Below are 15,264 nucleotides of genomic sequence, written 5' to 3'. Positions count from 1 at the left end.
CATAGGATGCCTGCCACGGATTTGAGATATCTTAAGCCCCAAGCTGAAGTGTGTGGGAGGTAGGATACTTACGGATACTTACTGCTGGTAGCGCTACACAGACTTGAATGATTGTGCTTTGCTCACTCGCTAGAATCTGGAACTTATTTGGCTAGTTTGTCCTGAGACACAAAATTAAAAAAAACAACAAAAAACAGACTGATAATTCACCTATTTGCAAGTTACTCAAGTACTTTATTGCAAGGACAGTATTTTCAAATTTGTGCCTCACTTCCATGTGTTCAGAGAAATCAGGGTCTGACAGTATGGAGGTGGGGAAAGGGGCTGCAGGGGGAAGAAGTTGTGGGGGCGAGGGAATCACCTGAACCCCCCCCCCCGATTTATTTTCCCTGCTGAAGCACAGAAAATTCATGGGAAATTCAAGGCAAACTTCCAGTTACTATATTCCATACCTAGAAAATTATGACAAATGTATAAATTTTCCATTTAATTATTGGGAGGTTGTCTTATATTTGAGAAAATATGGTATTATCCTTCTGAGGAGTGAAATTATCTGGTCAGAATTAATATTTTCAATGTTGACATTAATTTACAAGGCTCAGTACCAAAGCCCTTGATATCACAGGATAAGTAAGGGATGTACTTGGTCCAAAGAAGTTTATACATTTAGGTTTGTCATTCTTATAAATGCAGAATTCTTGACTGGGGAATTCCCTTCAATTTCAAACTGTTTCCTCCCTTATTGCATCACTAAAGTCAGTGGGTTTCCTTGGGTTTTCAGTCTACACAGAATTTGTCTCTCCTTTTCAGACTTTCATATCCTGTGTTTCTCTGCTATGGCAGTCAGCCCTTTCACACTTAGAAATCAATGCCAGATGCTTAATTAGCTGTGATATGAACAGCGTCTTAAACAGAGAAAAAGTTATATATAAGTTATGTTTGTGTTCTTTATGTTTATATTGCTATATAGAAGACATTTCACAGAGGGAAGGATGGTGGTGTACAAGATATTTTACTATAGAATTATTTAATAAGTTTTTAAAAGATAATTTTCACTTCTTAAAATTTGTTATATATGCAGTGTACATTTTCTACTAACAGTGATGCAGTTTGGCAAGGGAAAGTCTTGTTGTTATCGTTTTCTGACCAAAGGACAGCAGTGGATCTGGTTACAGACCCATTACTATATCACCTATCATCAGTGGAACTCCAAGCCAGAGTTCATTGTATGCACACACATGGTAGTAAGGTATGGAAAATGACTTAGTGATATTTGTTATCATTGTAATCTTGTCAGACTCTAAGGATCTAAAAGAAAACTATGGATGTTTTAATTATCTTGTAAATTCCTCTTATAAATGTGAACATGCCTTTCATGTGACAAAATGAAGTCTGTAGAGAAAAGACCTTCATTAAACAAAAGTGATCATGTTAAGCGTCATTTTATACCTCGTGAGAACAAAGTTCATTTGTCTGCTGTTAGATCTGAAAATCAGGGGCCACAATTTAACTTGCATTTTGTCACCTTTTTACATCTCCCAAGATATAAATGGGCAGCAAGTGCAGCATTACACCTGTCGGGTGCTTTCCATGCTGGGTGTTTGGCCACTGACATGACAACAGAATGCTTCATTGGGCTTAGTTGGGAAGAAGAAGCTGAGGCCAGAGTACTGAAGCTTTCCACCTGTTCTTGGCTGGTGGGACACCCGTGGGGGTCATTGGTGGCCATACAACAATTGAAGCAGTCCCAGGGTGGCTCGTGAATAGGGGGAGTGGAAAGGTGGCTTGAAGTGTTTCATCCCTTCCCTTCTTCCTGAGTTTTGTTCAGCTGAACAGGGTATGAAACACACAGGGTATGAAATTTATAAATAGTGCAGTGCAGTTTATGGATGTAAATGCAAAGCTAATGACAGGATATTCCAAGTGTTGTTTAGAAGGGATCTGACAGTATAGCCAAGTAAATACAGCTCAGAATGTGTTTCAGAGAAAATAAAACTCTAATGTTCTGGGGGTTTAAAACTTCCCACGGTATTGAGGTTATATTCCATTGCCTGCTGCAGCTAACCTTGAGACATCACTCCATAAAGCCATTGCAAGTAGCCCTATGGTGTCCATTACCTGGTAGACTCTTGCCTCCCGCCACCTAATAATAGGGGGGTGGTTGAAGCACTCAGCATGTTTGGGATTTACAGCTTCAGATCTCAATAAATAGTAGGATGAACGTGAGTGACGAGGGGTCATGTAGCCATCAGGAAATTGGGTGATCCACAGCTGTTCATTCCTAGTGTTCTCATACAGTACAACCTCATTATAATGAAACCCCATGGGACTGAGAGAAAAGTTCACTAAAGAAGGTGCTCGCTGTAATTGGTTTGGTCAGCTTGCTGTGTCACTATGATGGAAAAGTTGGTTCTTGGTGTTGTGATTGCTAAAAGCGGTTTTGTTATAAACAAGGGTTGTTCGAATGAGGTTTAACTGTATTGATCCTTTGAAAATACTATAGAACATTTTGGGAAAAAATTGTAATATGGCTTTGTGGTGTAATCTTGACTCCCAAAACACATTTTCAATCTTAATTGCTTTTAATATTATTTTTTGTTTTTGAATAGAGAGATGAAACAGAAATTGAAAACAAAAAACTAGCCCTTCAAATGATAGGCAGTACAAAACAACTTGATTTCATGATTTTTACTTGTTTATTTATCCCTTAATGAGTGTCAATAACATTTAATGCTGCTCCTTGTATTTAAAGTACATTTGATAAAATATGACAGTGTATTGCTGTTACTCACATACAGCTGTATTTTCCAAACAGTTATGCAGATGTTCAAGTAGAAAGGAGACAAGAATTAGGCTTGGAAGAAGGGTCCTCAGAAGTTGTCTCTTCAGCACTAAAGGTACAACCAAATATGTGTGTATATAGGGTCCATGTTGGCAATTGTGGCTCATTTTTGTTCTAACAGCTTCAGAGTCCTGTTAGCACTACAGATTTAGATGTATTCCATAACTTTTGTCTTCAGAATTCACTGATATCTCAAACAGATATTTAAGTGAATTGGAAATGCTCATAAAAATGACAGACTTGGAAATCAGAGTTTACTGTGAAACACCAGAGACAGGAGCAGTGGCAATATAAATTTCAACATTCTTCCTTGACAAAGTGTTACATCTTTGACGAAGACAGGTCATTTTTATGAATATGACTCTTCTTGGGGGTGCTTAGATGATCTTCTGACAGTAACTCATCTTGCCAGGGAACTGCACCCTGCGTTTTAATATAGAACATAAAATAGTTGTTTATTAATTCACAATTATGTACAAATTGTGCATAATTTTGCCTGCTCCATAATGGTATGCAAGCGGCGGTCCTCAATAATGGATCTATCACAGATCCCTTTGAGGTTAAGATGGGAGTTAATCAAGGGTATGTCATCACCCCAATACTCTTCTCAATATTCCTCACCATGATGCTACATCTGACCACCAACAAGCTTCCAGTCAGAGTGGGGCTAAACTCCTGAAGGGTTGGTAAGCTGTTTAATCACAGCTGACTCTGAGCCAAAATGAAGAACACTCTGACCTCAATCATCAAACTCCATGATAATGCTGTAGCATGTGCTCACTCAGAAGCAGACCTTCAGGTAACCATCAACGTCTTTACTGAAGCATACAAGCAAATGAGACTGATGCTTAACATTCAGAAGACTAAGGTCCTTCACCAACAAGCTCATAATGAGCAGTCCAAGCTCTGGTAATTCACATTCACAGTGAGACTCTGGAGAATGCTGAGTTTTCCCATACATCAGAAGCCATCTCTCACAGAAGTCTGACATCAATAAACAAATCCAACATTGCCTCAGATGCGCAAGTACAGCCATTGGAGGCTTGAGGAAATGGGTGTTCAAAGATCTCAACATCAGATCTAAAACTCCCACCTTGCTGTATGGAGGTGATGGTATTTCTTCAGCAGCTGAAGAAATACCATCAGTGCTGCCTGCGGAATATACTTCAAATCCAGTGGGAAGATAGACACACCAATATTAGCATCCTCTCACAAGCAAACAGCCCGAGCATCGAAGCAATGATCATCTGACATCAGCTTCACCGAGCCAGCCACATCATCCGGGTGTGCAACTCCAGATTCCTGAAGGAAGTTTTTGTTCTCTCAGCTTATTCAAGGTGTATGCTCAAGAGGAGGGCAAAGAAAGTGCTTCAAAGACAGCCTCACAGCCAACTTGAAAAACATGTAACATTGACATCAACTCATGGGAGAGTATCTCCCAGGACCACCCCAAATGGAGGAAAAGTCTGCTGCAACAGTCTCAGCACTTTGAAACCTTATGATGACAACAGGATATGGAAAAGCTGGAGTGGCAGAAACAGCATATCATGGACCAAATCAAGAGCCTAGAGCAATCCACCTTGCACGGAAACATGTGCCTGAGTTGATCCCAGATAGACTTTGTCAGCCATCTTTGAACCCACAGATAAGACAATCATGGAAGACAATCTTTCTGGACTGCGAGGGATTGTTGATGATGCTGGTGCACAAAAAGCATCTAAAACTTCCTAATTCAAAATAGATTTATACTACTGTTAGTAAATTCACTCCTGTGTTGACTGTTGTGCTAAATTCCAGTCTAGAATGGATACAGTTCAAGTTTCATTACAGCTAAGCTAGGGACAGACATTCAAAAAGCTTGAGCCTGAATTCATTCAATCTTTGCAGGTTAATCTAACCTGGCTAAGCTGAATCACTTTGTAACTGCATAAATATCCCAGACATGCAGTCATATGTCTGCAGTGGCTCAGGCTACAAGTTGGGGGCATGCTAGAGCAGCCCTCCCTTCCCTTCCACAGGACTGAGCTGAGGGGGTGTGGCCAGGCTTCAGCAGGATTAGGGAGGGCTTCCCCCCCTCCCTCAATAACAGAGCATTTATTAGATCTGTTATCAGCATTTATCACCCCATCAGAAGACAAACAGCCTCTCTCATTAGTTCAAACTCTTCTTAAACAAAGAAGGAACGGAGGGACATTACCAGCTGAGCTGTTGATAAGCTGCAAAAAGTTTTAAACTGACACTGCTGTCTGTCAGACCAGCATGTGGTCTGCTAGCTAAGGCTGAGAGGTGTCTGTGTAAGGCAGAGGGGATGGGGGATCCCTGCTGATCAGGGAGTGGCGAGGTGAGGGGGAGAGAAAGAGGAAGCCAGGCAGACACTGCTGTGCTTGCAGGTCTCTGCCAGAGTCACAGCCAGGGAGCAGAGGGGAGGGGCCAGCCCTGCTGCGGAGAAGAGAGCCCTGCCCACCCCAGAGAGCATGCCAGGATCCTGGGAGAGTCTGGTTTAACTTAAACCAGCAAGGGGTCCGGAATAAACATTGCATAAACTGGTTTGAGCCAAATCAGTTAAGTCTGATACTACATTCAGCCAGGTTTATCTCAAACTGGTTTTGGCCATTTTGAAGCTGATTTATGTGCACTGAATGTCTGTTCTGTTACAGGTTTAAAGTCATTTCTGATCACTTAAACCAGTTTATGTCTAATGTCTGTCCCTAGCCCTGGAAAAACAGGGTTCATACAGAAATGCCAGTTCAACCTAACACACAGACGTACATATTTCCTGAAACTGTAGGAAACTTTCCTCCAGAAGAACAGAAACATCCAATTTTTTGCAGTACCTGATAGTTCTGAGAGGTTCCAGTTTTTGTCACTTCCCACACAAGGTGAAAGAAAGATTATGCAATTCACTGGAGTGGACCCCAAATGACTGGACAATAGCCTGCAACATCTCAGAGCAAGTAAATCTAATTTACATGCATCTAGAAGAGACAATAAAAAGAGATGCTGTAGACCAGGGGTCAGAAACATATGGCCTCTATCCTGCTCCTTGGCTGCATGTAGGCTCAGTTTCCAGCTAGTGGGGGGCTGTGCTGGCACCAGGGAAGTGCAAACTTTGTCTGCCTCCCCTGTGTCTGCAACTGCCTCTCTCTGCTCCTCACCTGCCCTGCTGTGCCTCCCAGCTGCAGCACAGGCACAGTTGGAAGCTGCCCAGCCCCAGCACAGCTCCCTGCATGCTGGAAGCTGCATCTGTGCTGCAGCTAGAGGGAGGGTACACAGAGAGAAGAAGCAACTGCACCCACACTGCAGCCACTTCCCCTTGTCCCCCCACCCCAGCACAGCTCTCACTGTTTGGTCCTGGCACGGGTGCAGACAGAGGACCTGTTTTGGAGCCCTGCAGCTTCCAACTGTTTCTGTGTTGCAGCTGGGAGGCAGGCAAGGCAGGAGTGTGGGGAGAGGGAGAGGAGAAAGAAGCATCAGCAGCATGCATGCAGTTTGCAGTTCCCCAGCGTCAGCATAGCTTCCCGCCAGCTGGGAAGCTGAACCTCAATGGAGCTGGGGTGGTGGGGCTAGGAGACAGTGCCTCAGCAGGGTGTGGGTAAAGCATCCCCACCATCACTGACATGCTGCCAAAGCCACCTGGCACACATTAGACCAGAGCCAGGTTCCAGCCCATGGCTTATTAAAGGTTGCCAACCACCACCATAGACACCTTTGCCTACAATTTTGGCTGGTGATAATTGAAACAGCTGTATGAAAGTCAGTTAACACCATCTGAAGCTCTGACCTCTAGGTGCTGTTATATACTGGACAAAACATCATACCCTCATAGGTGTCATTGTTACTTTTTTTTAAATTTTAGAATAATGGGTCAAGCCTGGATCCTGAACAGCACTTTAATGCACTTGAAATAGGTGCCTCAGTTCTTAACACAAGTCGGACAACCTCTGTATCATCTAGGAGCTCACACAAATCTTCCCACACACCCAGGTCTGACCCTGCAGGTGAGTGATGTGCCTGAGTTAGTGTTATTGTTGTATTATAAAATAACCAAGTTTCCAAGGAGGAAAGGGGACAAGGTGTATCACTTATGTTAGTGGAGTTAGTGGAAAGATTCTGATGGTAATGAGAGCAAGTGTCTCAAATCTGTCACCCACCCATGGGTATTTCATGTACAATATAAGATGGGAGAGTCCAGGATCCAATATAGTCATTTATCTATCTTTGGGAAAAGTGATCCTAGCCATGATACTTGCTCTTCATAAGTTCTATGATAAGGAGCATTTTTGTTCCCAAGACAAAAATTGTTAGGCACAGTTCCCAGCTATCACATGCTGTATCATCCTGGAAGTCAGTGAACTTCTGTGCTGGACAGTTCTGAAACTCCAGGATAAATTTAGAAGTTATTCATGATTTTTTTAACACAGCCAAAAGTATCAACACATATCTTAGAGCAAAGAATATAGATTATAGGTAGAGGGGTGTGTATAAGGTCCCCAGGCAAGGTGGGGAGGCAAGGAGAACTAACAGAATTCTTGGGTATATAAAGAGGCAAATTTTGAGTAGGAGTAGAGAAATGGTAATACTTCTGTGTATGGTACTGGGTGAGACCATGACTAGAATACCATGTCTGTACTTCTGTAAGGGTGTTGAAAAGTTGGAAAGGTCATAAAAAGAAAAAAACAGATAAAAGATGTTTCAAGTTCTAAAGAGCACGACTGATAGCAAGAGACAGAACAGGCCAATCTATTTCACTTATTAAGGAGAAGGCTTAGGTCATGGTTGAAATATCCTGAGGGGGAAATTTCTGACAGAGCATTCTTCAGTCACACAGAAAAAGGCATGAGATTCAAAGGCTAGATGTAGGAGCTAGAGAAATACAGCCTAGAAATAAGGCATACATTTTTAGGAGAGAGGGTAATTAACCATTGGTACAACTGTTTAAAGGAAATGGCTTCATCTTCCCTCCAAGTGTTTACTTCTAGATAAAATATCGTACTAAAAATGCTGCTCTAACCCAACCAGAAGTTGATTCAGGAATTATTAGTGAAAATGTAGCTGCCTGTGTTATACACCAAGTCAGGCTAGAAAATTGTAGTGGTTGCTGTGTTCTCTAAATATGAAATCATCAACTGGGGAGCTTCAGACTGCTCTGACTTCCATCAGCATGGCAGTGTCCAGGTGCTATTATACTGGTCCAGGGTTGCTGGCACTCAAGGGACTTTAACTATACCCCTGATGTACCTATAAGTCCCTCAAATATTGTGCCATAGTCTAAGTCTGCACTAGCAAGGGATTTGCTTATGCAGAAGCCAGCTTTTTGGGCCTTTTGTTCCACTAAATGGGCTCAGAATCTGGTCCATTTTACCATCATCCTTCTTATAAGCCCAATTCACATGTCAAGCAGAGTCAGTAGAAAGGTCACCCTTGACTTCACTGGGAATTTGACTCCACCTATATCATTTCTGGTCGCATATTATCATGAGTCTGATTTTAAGCAGTGGTGATTCTTCAGCATGCAAGAACTTACTATATATTCTCTTACAGCTACACCAACAAAGCTGATCACAGAGTCTACCACTCCTTCCCTACAAAGAGCACCCAGCATACAGCAGGATTTGTCCATGAAAAGACTCAGTCAGCCTACCGCACTTCAGGTACCTTTACACAGGGTCATAAAGCCAAGAAGTCTTAGATGAAAAGTTACTGGTCAATGCACCATGTACTAGTTTAACAGGAAAGACCATTGCTTTAGGAGGTCACCTGAGATTTGGAGTAGCTGTGCACCTGAATAAAGCTTTTTCTTTTTTTAAACCTAGGCATCTTTGCCTTCTCAGCCATCATGCGAACTTCTCCCACAGCAGCTGCTGCCCCAGGCAGCTTTGCAAAATCAGCCTACTCCTATGGCACAGGTGAGTTGGTGATTTGAAACTAACATAAATTTCCTTAACAATCTTATGTTTTCCCATTTTGTGAGCCAGAGGAATGAATATAGTCCAAATTTTTTTATAGGGAACCTGTCAATTTAGCTCCAAAATTTTACCTGCTCTAAAACAGCTAAAATGTGGGAGTGATCTCTGGATTATGCCCACACACTTATTTACATGTTCCAATCTGTTCCTGAACATATTAAAAATAAACAAAACAAAACAAAACACTAATCTGTCTTTAAAAAAAAAAGCCCTACTGTCTGTTTTGCTTTGCTGATGCAGCGGCAGGCAGAACAGAAGAAACAAGTTCAACAAAGCCCATTCCTTGAGTATGCTCCTACCAGTGAGCATGCTAACTAGACTGATGTTACCACTGGGCTTCACTGGCAAGAATCCAAGAACTCACCTATCTTCCTGGCCTGCCAACACTACATTAGCACTGGATTTGAAGGAGTACAGTTGAATACTGCATTTTTCTGTCACATTATATCAGCCCTTCCAAAGTTTTCCAAGAGATGATGGCCTAGACCTCCCCTATAATTCAGTTTCCAGAAATTATTTTTAAAAACCTGTTAACAGGGGGATCTGTCCCCTTAAGAAGGAGCAACCAGCCCTGTTAAGTAGCTGCAGCTGTGGGAAAGCTGCTAGGGCTGTGCGAAATGGCTGTGTTTCAGTTCGGTTTCGGATTCAGCCATTTCAGAGGACAGTGATTCATTTTGGTGTTTCAGATCACTGTCCTGTTTTGTTTCAGTTAAATCTCTCTCGGCTCTGCCGAATCTCCTCCGAATCTGTTTTGAACAGGCTGCAAGAGAAGCTTTGCACAGCCCTACCCAGCCAGGCAGGGCTTGGGGCCGGGGGCTGCGGGGCCCCAGCAAGGAGCAGGACGGGGTGTGGTGGCTTGTCTGGGGGAGGGGGAGGGCCGCTGCCCTCCATGCTAGTAAGGAGACACCCACGTGGATCTCTGATCCCTGTCATGCCAGGTAACGGGACAGCATCACAGAGTGGCAAGCAAGCCCACTGATCCCTGCCACACAACCTGGCTCTGCAGGGAACAGAGATCCATGCCAGGGGTTTCCTCACTGCCACTGCCCTCCCCACACTGCCCCAGATCTCTACTCCCTGTGGAGCCAGGTCATGCAGCAGGGACCAGCATGCCCTGCTGGGCAGCCTGGCTCTGCAGGGAGCAGAGATCCACGTCGGGGTCTCCTCACCACTGCTGCCCACCCTGTGCAGCCCTTACATCGCCAGGGCAGTGCAGGGTGGGCAGCGGCAGTGAGGAGACCCCCGGCATGGATCTCTGCTCCCTGCAGAGCTGAGTTGCGTGGCAGAGTAGCAACATACAGCTGTTTCCCTGTAAGCCCAGCTCCAAAACTCTGAAATTTTCTGAAACATTTCCAAAACATTTTGGATGCCTCATTTTGTTTTGGAGATGTTTCTGAGCCTCCATTTTGATTTAGATTTGGTGTTTTGGGTGCCGAAACAGCCTGAAACACCTCCGAAATGAAACAGCTCCCAAAATTTTCACAGCCCTAGAAGCTGCTAATAAGACTCTGCTGCCCTTGCATCTTTCAGATGTGTACCTTGTCCCTTTGGAGCTTATACCCAAAAAGTCCTGGAGGACTTTTGATTTAAAGTAACAAGATCCCATTTCTCTTTTTTTTTATATTTTCCATATGACTCCACACCAGCATGCAATACTCACTTTTCTGGGAGTCCTGTCAGCTGATACAGCCCCCAGCCATAGGACTGCACCTTGTCTACCTGGGGCTGAGAGCCCTGCAGCTGTCAGGGACTCTCAGCCCTAGCAGCTGCAGAGTCTGGATCTCAGCAGCACCCCACCCATCCTGCAGAGGCGATCCTCCTGCCCCAGAGGTTTCACGCACCCTGGGGGAAGGGAGATCACCACAGGGGGTTGCAATAGAGATCGTCCTGTAGTGATCCTCCTACCCCAGGGGTTTCACACAACCCCAGGATTGGGGGATTACCCCTCTGGTGATTCACCTGCTTCAAGGGTTCTACAAACCCCTGGGATGGAGGGATCATCCCTGCAGCAATCCTCCTGCTCTGAGAGTTTCATGCACCCTTGGGGAGTGGGCATCACCACAGCGATCCCCTCCATCCTGGGGATGCATGGGGCTCACCCACAGCTGGGAGCCTCTCAAATGGGGTGGGGCTGTGAGAGCTTGCTTTTTGGCAGTCCAAGGGGAGCCTGAGATTGGGCTCCCCCTGCACCAGCAGTAAGGTACATAGGATCTAACGTGTAATCCTACAATTGCTTTTCCTGCTATGCACATGTGGCAGGGCAGGAGGCATGATTATATGAATCATGCGTTAGATCCCATCACGCCTTTACTTGCACAGGTAGAAGGGGCCTTAAATTTTTCATTTTTTTTAAATATATGAAAGGGTATTTTCCTTTTAACATCCTATATCAGGGGTGGGCAAAATACAGACTGAGGGCCATATCCAGCCCACCAATTGATCCTATCCGGCCTGCCTGCCTGCCGCTGCCAAGAGAAGGGAGGACTGCGCACTGGGCCACTCTTCTTTGCAGCAGGCAGGGTCAAGTTGGGCCACATAGCATGCAGACTCTTCTGCCCTCCTCCCTTCATCTATTCCCCCCTGCCTGGATTCCTTCTGGTGCTGTGGCTGTGCAGTCCTGGTACTGTGACCACTGGCAGCCAGCCCCTCTCAGGATGTAGCATGATGCAGCATACCAAGTAGCCATCCCACTCACTGCAATGAACTGTTGCCACTGCTGCTGCTACTGCAGTGCCACTAGTGCTTGCTAGGCATGGTTGGGTGGGGTGGAGGGCTCAGCCTGGGCTAGCCACCCCCAATTTTCCTGGTGTGATGCAGTGGCGGCAGTGGCCCATCAGTGGCCTGACCAACCTGATTGCCTTTTATGACCAAGTAACTAAATCCTTGGATGATGGTGTCGCCGTGGACATAGTCTTTCTAGACTTTAAGAAGGCCTTTGACACTGTCTCTCACCCCATTCTCATCAATAAATTAGGCAACTGTGGCATTGATGCCTACACAGTTGGATGGGTAAAACATTGGCTGATGGGGCGCACCCAGAGAGTAGTGGTGGACAGGTCGTACTCAACCTGGCAAGATGTGAGCTGTGGGGTCCCCCAGGGCTCAGTCCTCGGGCCTGCACTGTTTAACATCTTCATCAGTGACTTGGACAAGGGGGTTAAAAGCACGTTGTCCAAGTTTGCTGATGACACTAAGATGTGGGGAGAGGTGGGCACACTTGAAGGGAGAGAGAGGCTGCAACTAGATTTAGACAGACTACAAAGGTGGGCAGATGAGAATAGGATGGGGTTCAATGTAGACAAATGCAGGGTGCTGCACCTGTGGAGAAGGAATCCACAGCATACATACAGGCTGGAGAGTTCTCCTCTTGAAAGCACAGAGGTGGAACGGGATCTTTGAGTCATTATTGACTCCAAGATGAACATGAGCCACCAATGCCAGACCGCAGCCAGCAAGGCCAGGCATACCTTGTCATGCATCCAAAGATGCATCTCAAGCTGGTCCAGAGAGGTGCTACTCCCCCTCTATGCGACATTGGTCAGGCTGCAATTGGAGTACTACATCCAGTACTGGGCGCTGCACTTTAAAAAGGATGTGGCCAGCCTGGAGAGAGTTCAGAGGAGGGCCACCCATTTGGTGAGAGGGCAGCAGGACAGGCCCTGTGAGGAGAGACTAAGGGACCTGAACCTGTTCAGCTTTGGCAAGAGAAGGCTGAGAGGGGACCTGGTGGCTGCCTACAAACTCATCAGGGGAGATCATCAGCAAATAGGAAGAGCCCTATTCTCTCCAGCACCACCTGGGGTGACGAGGAACAATGGTAATAAGCTGATGGAGAATAGGTTTAGGTTAGAGATCGGAAGGCAATATTTTACAGTTAGGGTGGCCAAAATCTGGAACCAACTTCCTAGGAAAGTGGTCCTCGCCCCTACCTTGGGCAAATTCAAAAAGAGGTTAGATGATCACCTGTCTGGGGTCTTGTGAACCCAGCATTCATTCCTGCCTGTGGCAGGGGATCGGGCTAGATGATCTGATCAGGTCCCTCCTGACCCTAGTTACTATGAAACTATGAAACAACAGGGAGGCAGGGCAGCTACTTGACACACTGTATTGTGCCCCATCCCATGCAGGACTGTGTAGTGCCAACAGCATGTGGGCACAGAGAAGTCTGCATACTACCCAGCCTGCCTCCAGCTGTGACAGAGCAGAGCAACATGGGGCACAGCCCTTCCTCCCCAGACTCCTGGTGGTGGTCAGCAGGCTGGATAGGATTAATTTCCCCACCCCAACAGCTCACCAGAACTCCTTAAGTGGCCCTCCAGCCCAAATAATTGTCCACCCCTATCATATATCCTCCTCCTTCAGAAATGAACCTGGAGACATGCTGTCTGACTTACTTCCCACCAGACCTACCTACCCTGCCATCCACATTGAAACAAAAGTTACTGGTTTCTCAGTTGTGTTCCATCCTTCAGTTCAAAGTAGAATCCAGTTGAGCTGCTATAGGTGCAGTCCCTCTGAATTCTGATTAAATTGAAAGACCAATTCCAAACTATCTTAGTGCTGATATCATACTCATCTCTTTCACTGGCAGCTAGGCTCAGTTGATCACAACAATACCTCTGGAAAAGTTCAAAAGGCAGGATTTTTCCCCTTTATTAGTAATTCTAAGACCTGTAAATAAAGTACCACTACCTTTCAGTTGAGGTTGCTGTCACATTTACCCTATACAAAAGCTATCTCTGGAAAAGGGTAGTAATTCTCCACAGTATGGGGCAGTTTTCATAAATTATTAATTCTTTTTTGTGCCTCACCCCCAAAATAATGAGCATGTCAGCCTAGGGGGAGAAAATCAATTATTTAAAAAGACCATAATTTGTCCTTTGTTTGTATCAGCATTAAATGAATGAACAACAAAATCTATGCACACATGCTTTCCAGAATAAAAAATGTTCTTAACTTGCTAGTTGATTATTTATCAGTAGTTTAAGAAGTGGGACATAAACTCATGCCTTTTGAATTTGATCGCCTGTAATAATCTACTACTCTGCCCTAAGGATGCCAGGGTGTTTACTAAGAGTTGGTAGTACTTCGTCTTCTTGCATTCCTAGAATCTTTTATTGTGTAGCTGTTTCAAAAAGTTATACTGCTGCTCAAGGCACAAAACCTGATATGTCTGGTTCTCCTTTACACTATTTACTAGATGAAATTTACACCAACTTTAAGGTGCCTTTTACATTGCCAGAACCACGTAAATGAGGCTCAGGATCTCTATATTTTACACTTTGGGATTTATTTCAAACAAACATTTTTGTCTCATGCTAAGTTTTAAGTTCTGAATGGCTTATTATCCAGGGTTTTTTTTAAATAAACCTTAAAGCACAGTTGTAACCAGAAGTAGTTGGAATGCAAATGTCCAGCTTAATATCAAAATTCTGTCCATTAAAAAATGAGTTGGTGTGTCTTATTCATGCTAAAAAAAATTCCCCTAAAACACAATAAAAATGTTACTGTCTTTCATTTTAAGAAACCAAATACTGAAAAAACTGATGATCCTCTGCAACTAGGAGAAGAAAATCTGTGAGATTTCATGGATGGCAGTATTTGAGGTTACATTAGTGTTTGGAAATCTGGTACTTCTGTGGTTTTCATTTTTCTCAGTACACCGCAGAAACTTGGAAATGTTATAATCAACTGCTGATGACAGGGTGAAGGTTATTAAGTGTTTACTTTGGAATATCTTAAGTTGAGCTCTATAATTTATTGACCAATTAGAACTTTTTTCATTGCTAGTTGAGTAGCTGCTCAACCTCAGGCAAATATGTCAAGGCGCAGGTCCACTACTGCTATCCTTTCCTGTGACAAAAACAATAGGAGTTTTTTTCTGGAGCTTTTCTGGGAGGTGGCATGGTTAGCGTGTAATGCAGCTGAGTCACAGGAGTGGAGAAAATAAAACCAGCCAAACAAACAAAAAAAAGTGATGCTAATTTTTTTTTCTTAACTGATTCCTTTTTTCAGACAAGCTCACTTGTTCATGTGCTAGCATAAAAAGCCACATGAAATATAAAACAAAGAAGAAAATACTATATTTACCCATATCCAAGACAACACTGAATTTAAGATACTCTCCTCCCCAGTAATTAGATTCTGTACATGGAAGATGTATACATTTGTTCTCATTCAAATTCCACATATACAGTCTAATTATTGGGGGTTGTCTTAAATTCATCCCCCTCCCCCATTGCAGCAGGGAGAGCAGTGGTAGGGGTCCTCAGCAGGCAGTGGAGATCAGGTGGTGGAGGAGACAATAGGAGCAGGTGGGGGGCAGGCAACTTGCCCCCCATCAACTTATCCCCCACATCGTGCCTGCCAACCCCAGCAACCTCAGGCCCCCACTCCCATCGCCCCCCTCCTCCCTCCTTACCCCCATCTTCCCCCCTATGCTGCTTTTGCCCTTGC

At 44.4% G+C, this 15,264-nt stretch overlaps 1 protein-coding gene across 2 annotated transcripts in view; it reads left to right on the top strand.

The window, feature by feature from the left end:
- NPAS2 (neuronal PAS domain protein 2) overlaps positions 1 to 15,264 on the top strand; it is a 92,931-nt gene that overhangs the window by 45,384 nt on the left and 32,283 nt on the right. For both annotated transcript variants that reach the window (XM_019525428.1, XM_019525427.1), the window contains 5 exons: positions 1,102 to 1,249; positions 2,816 to 2,897; positions 6,699 to 6,840; positions 8,384 to 8,493; positions 8,656 to 8,748. In XM_019525428.1, coding sequence (XP_019380973.1) covers positions 1,102 to 1,249; positions 2,816 to 2,897; positions 6,699 to 6,840; positions 8,384 to 8,493; positions 8,656 to 8,748 — 575 coding nt within the window. The remainder of the gene's footprint in view (positions 1 to 1,101; positions 1,250 to 2,815; positions 2,898 to 6,698; positions 6,841 to 8,383; positions 8,494 to 8,655; positions 8,749 to 15,264) is intronic.

This window comes from Gavialis gangeticus, unplaced genomic scaffold, assembly GCF_001723915.1.
Source record: "Gavialis gangeticus isolate Ggan-Ray unplaced genomic scaffold, GavGan_comp1, whole genome shotgun sequence".
In the NCBI taxonomy this organism is placed as follows: domain Eukaryota; kingdom Metazoa; phylum Chordata; order Crocodylia; family Gavialidae; genus Gavialis; species Gavialis gangeticus.
This window is presented reverse-complemented; position numbering and strand designations above follow the sequence as displayed.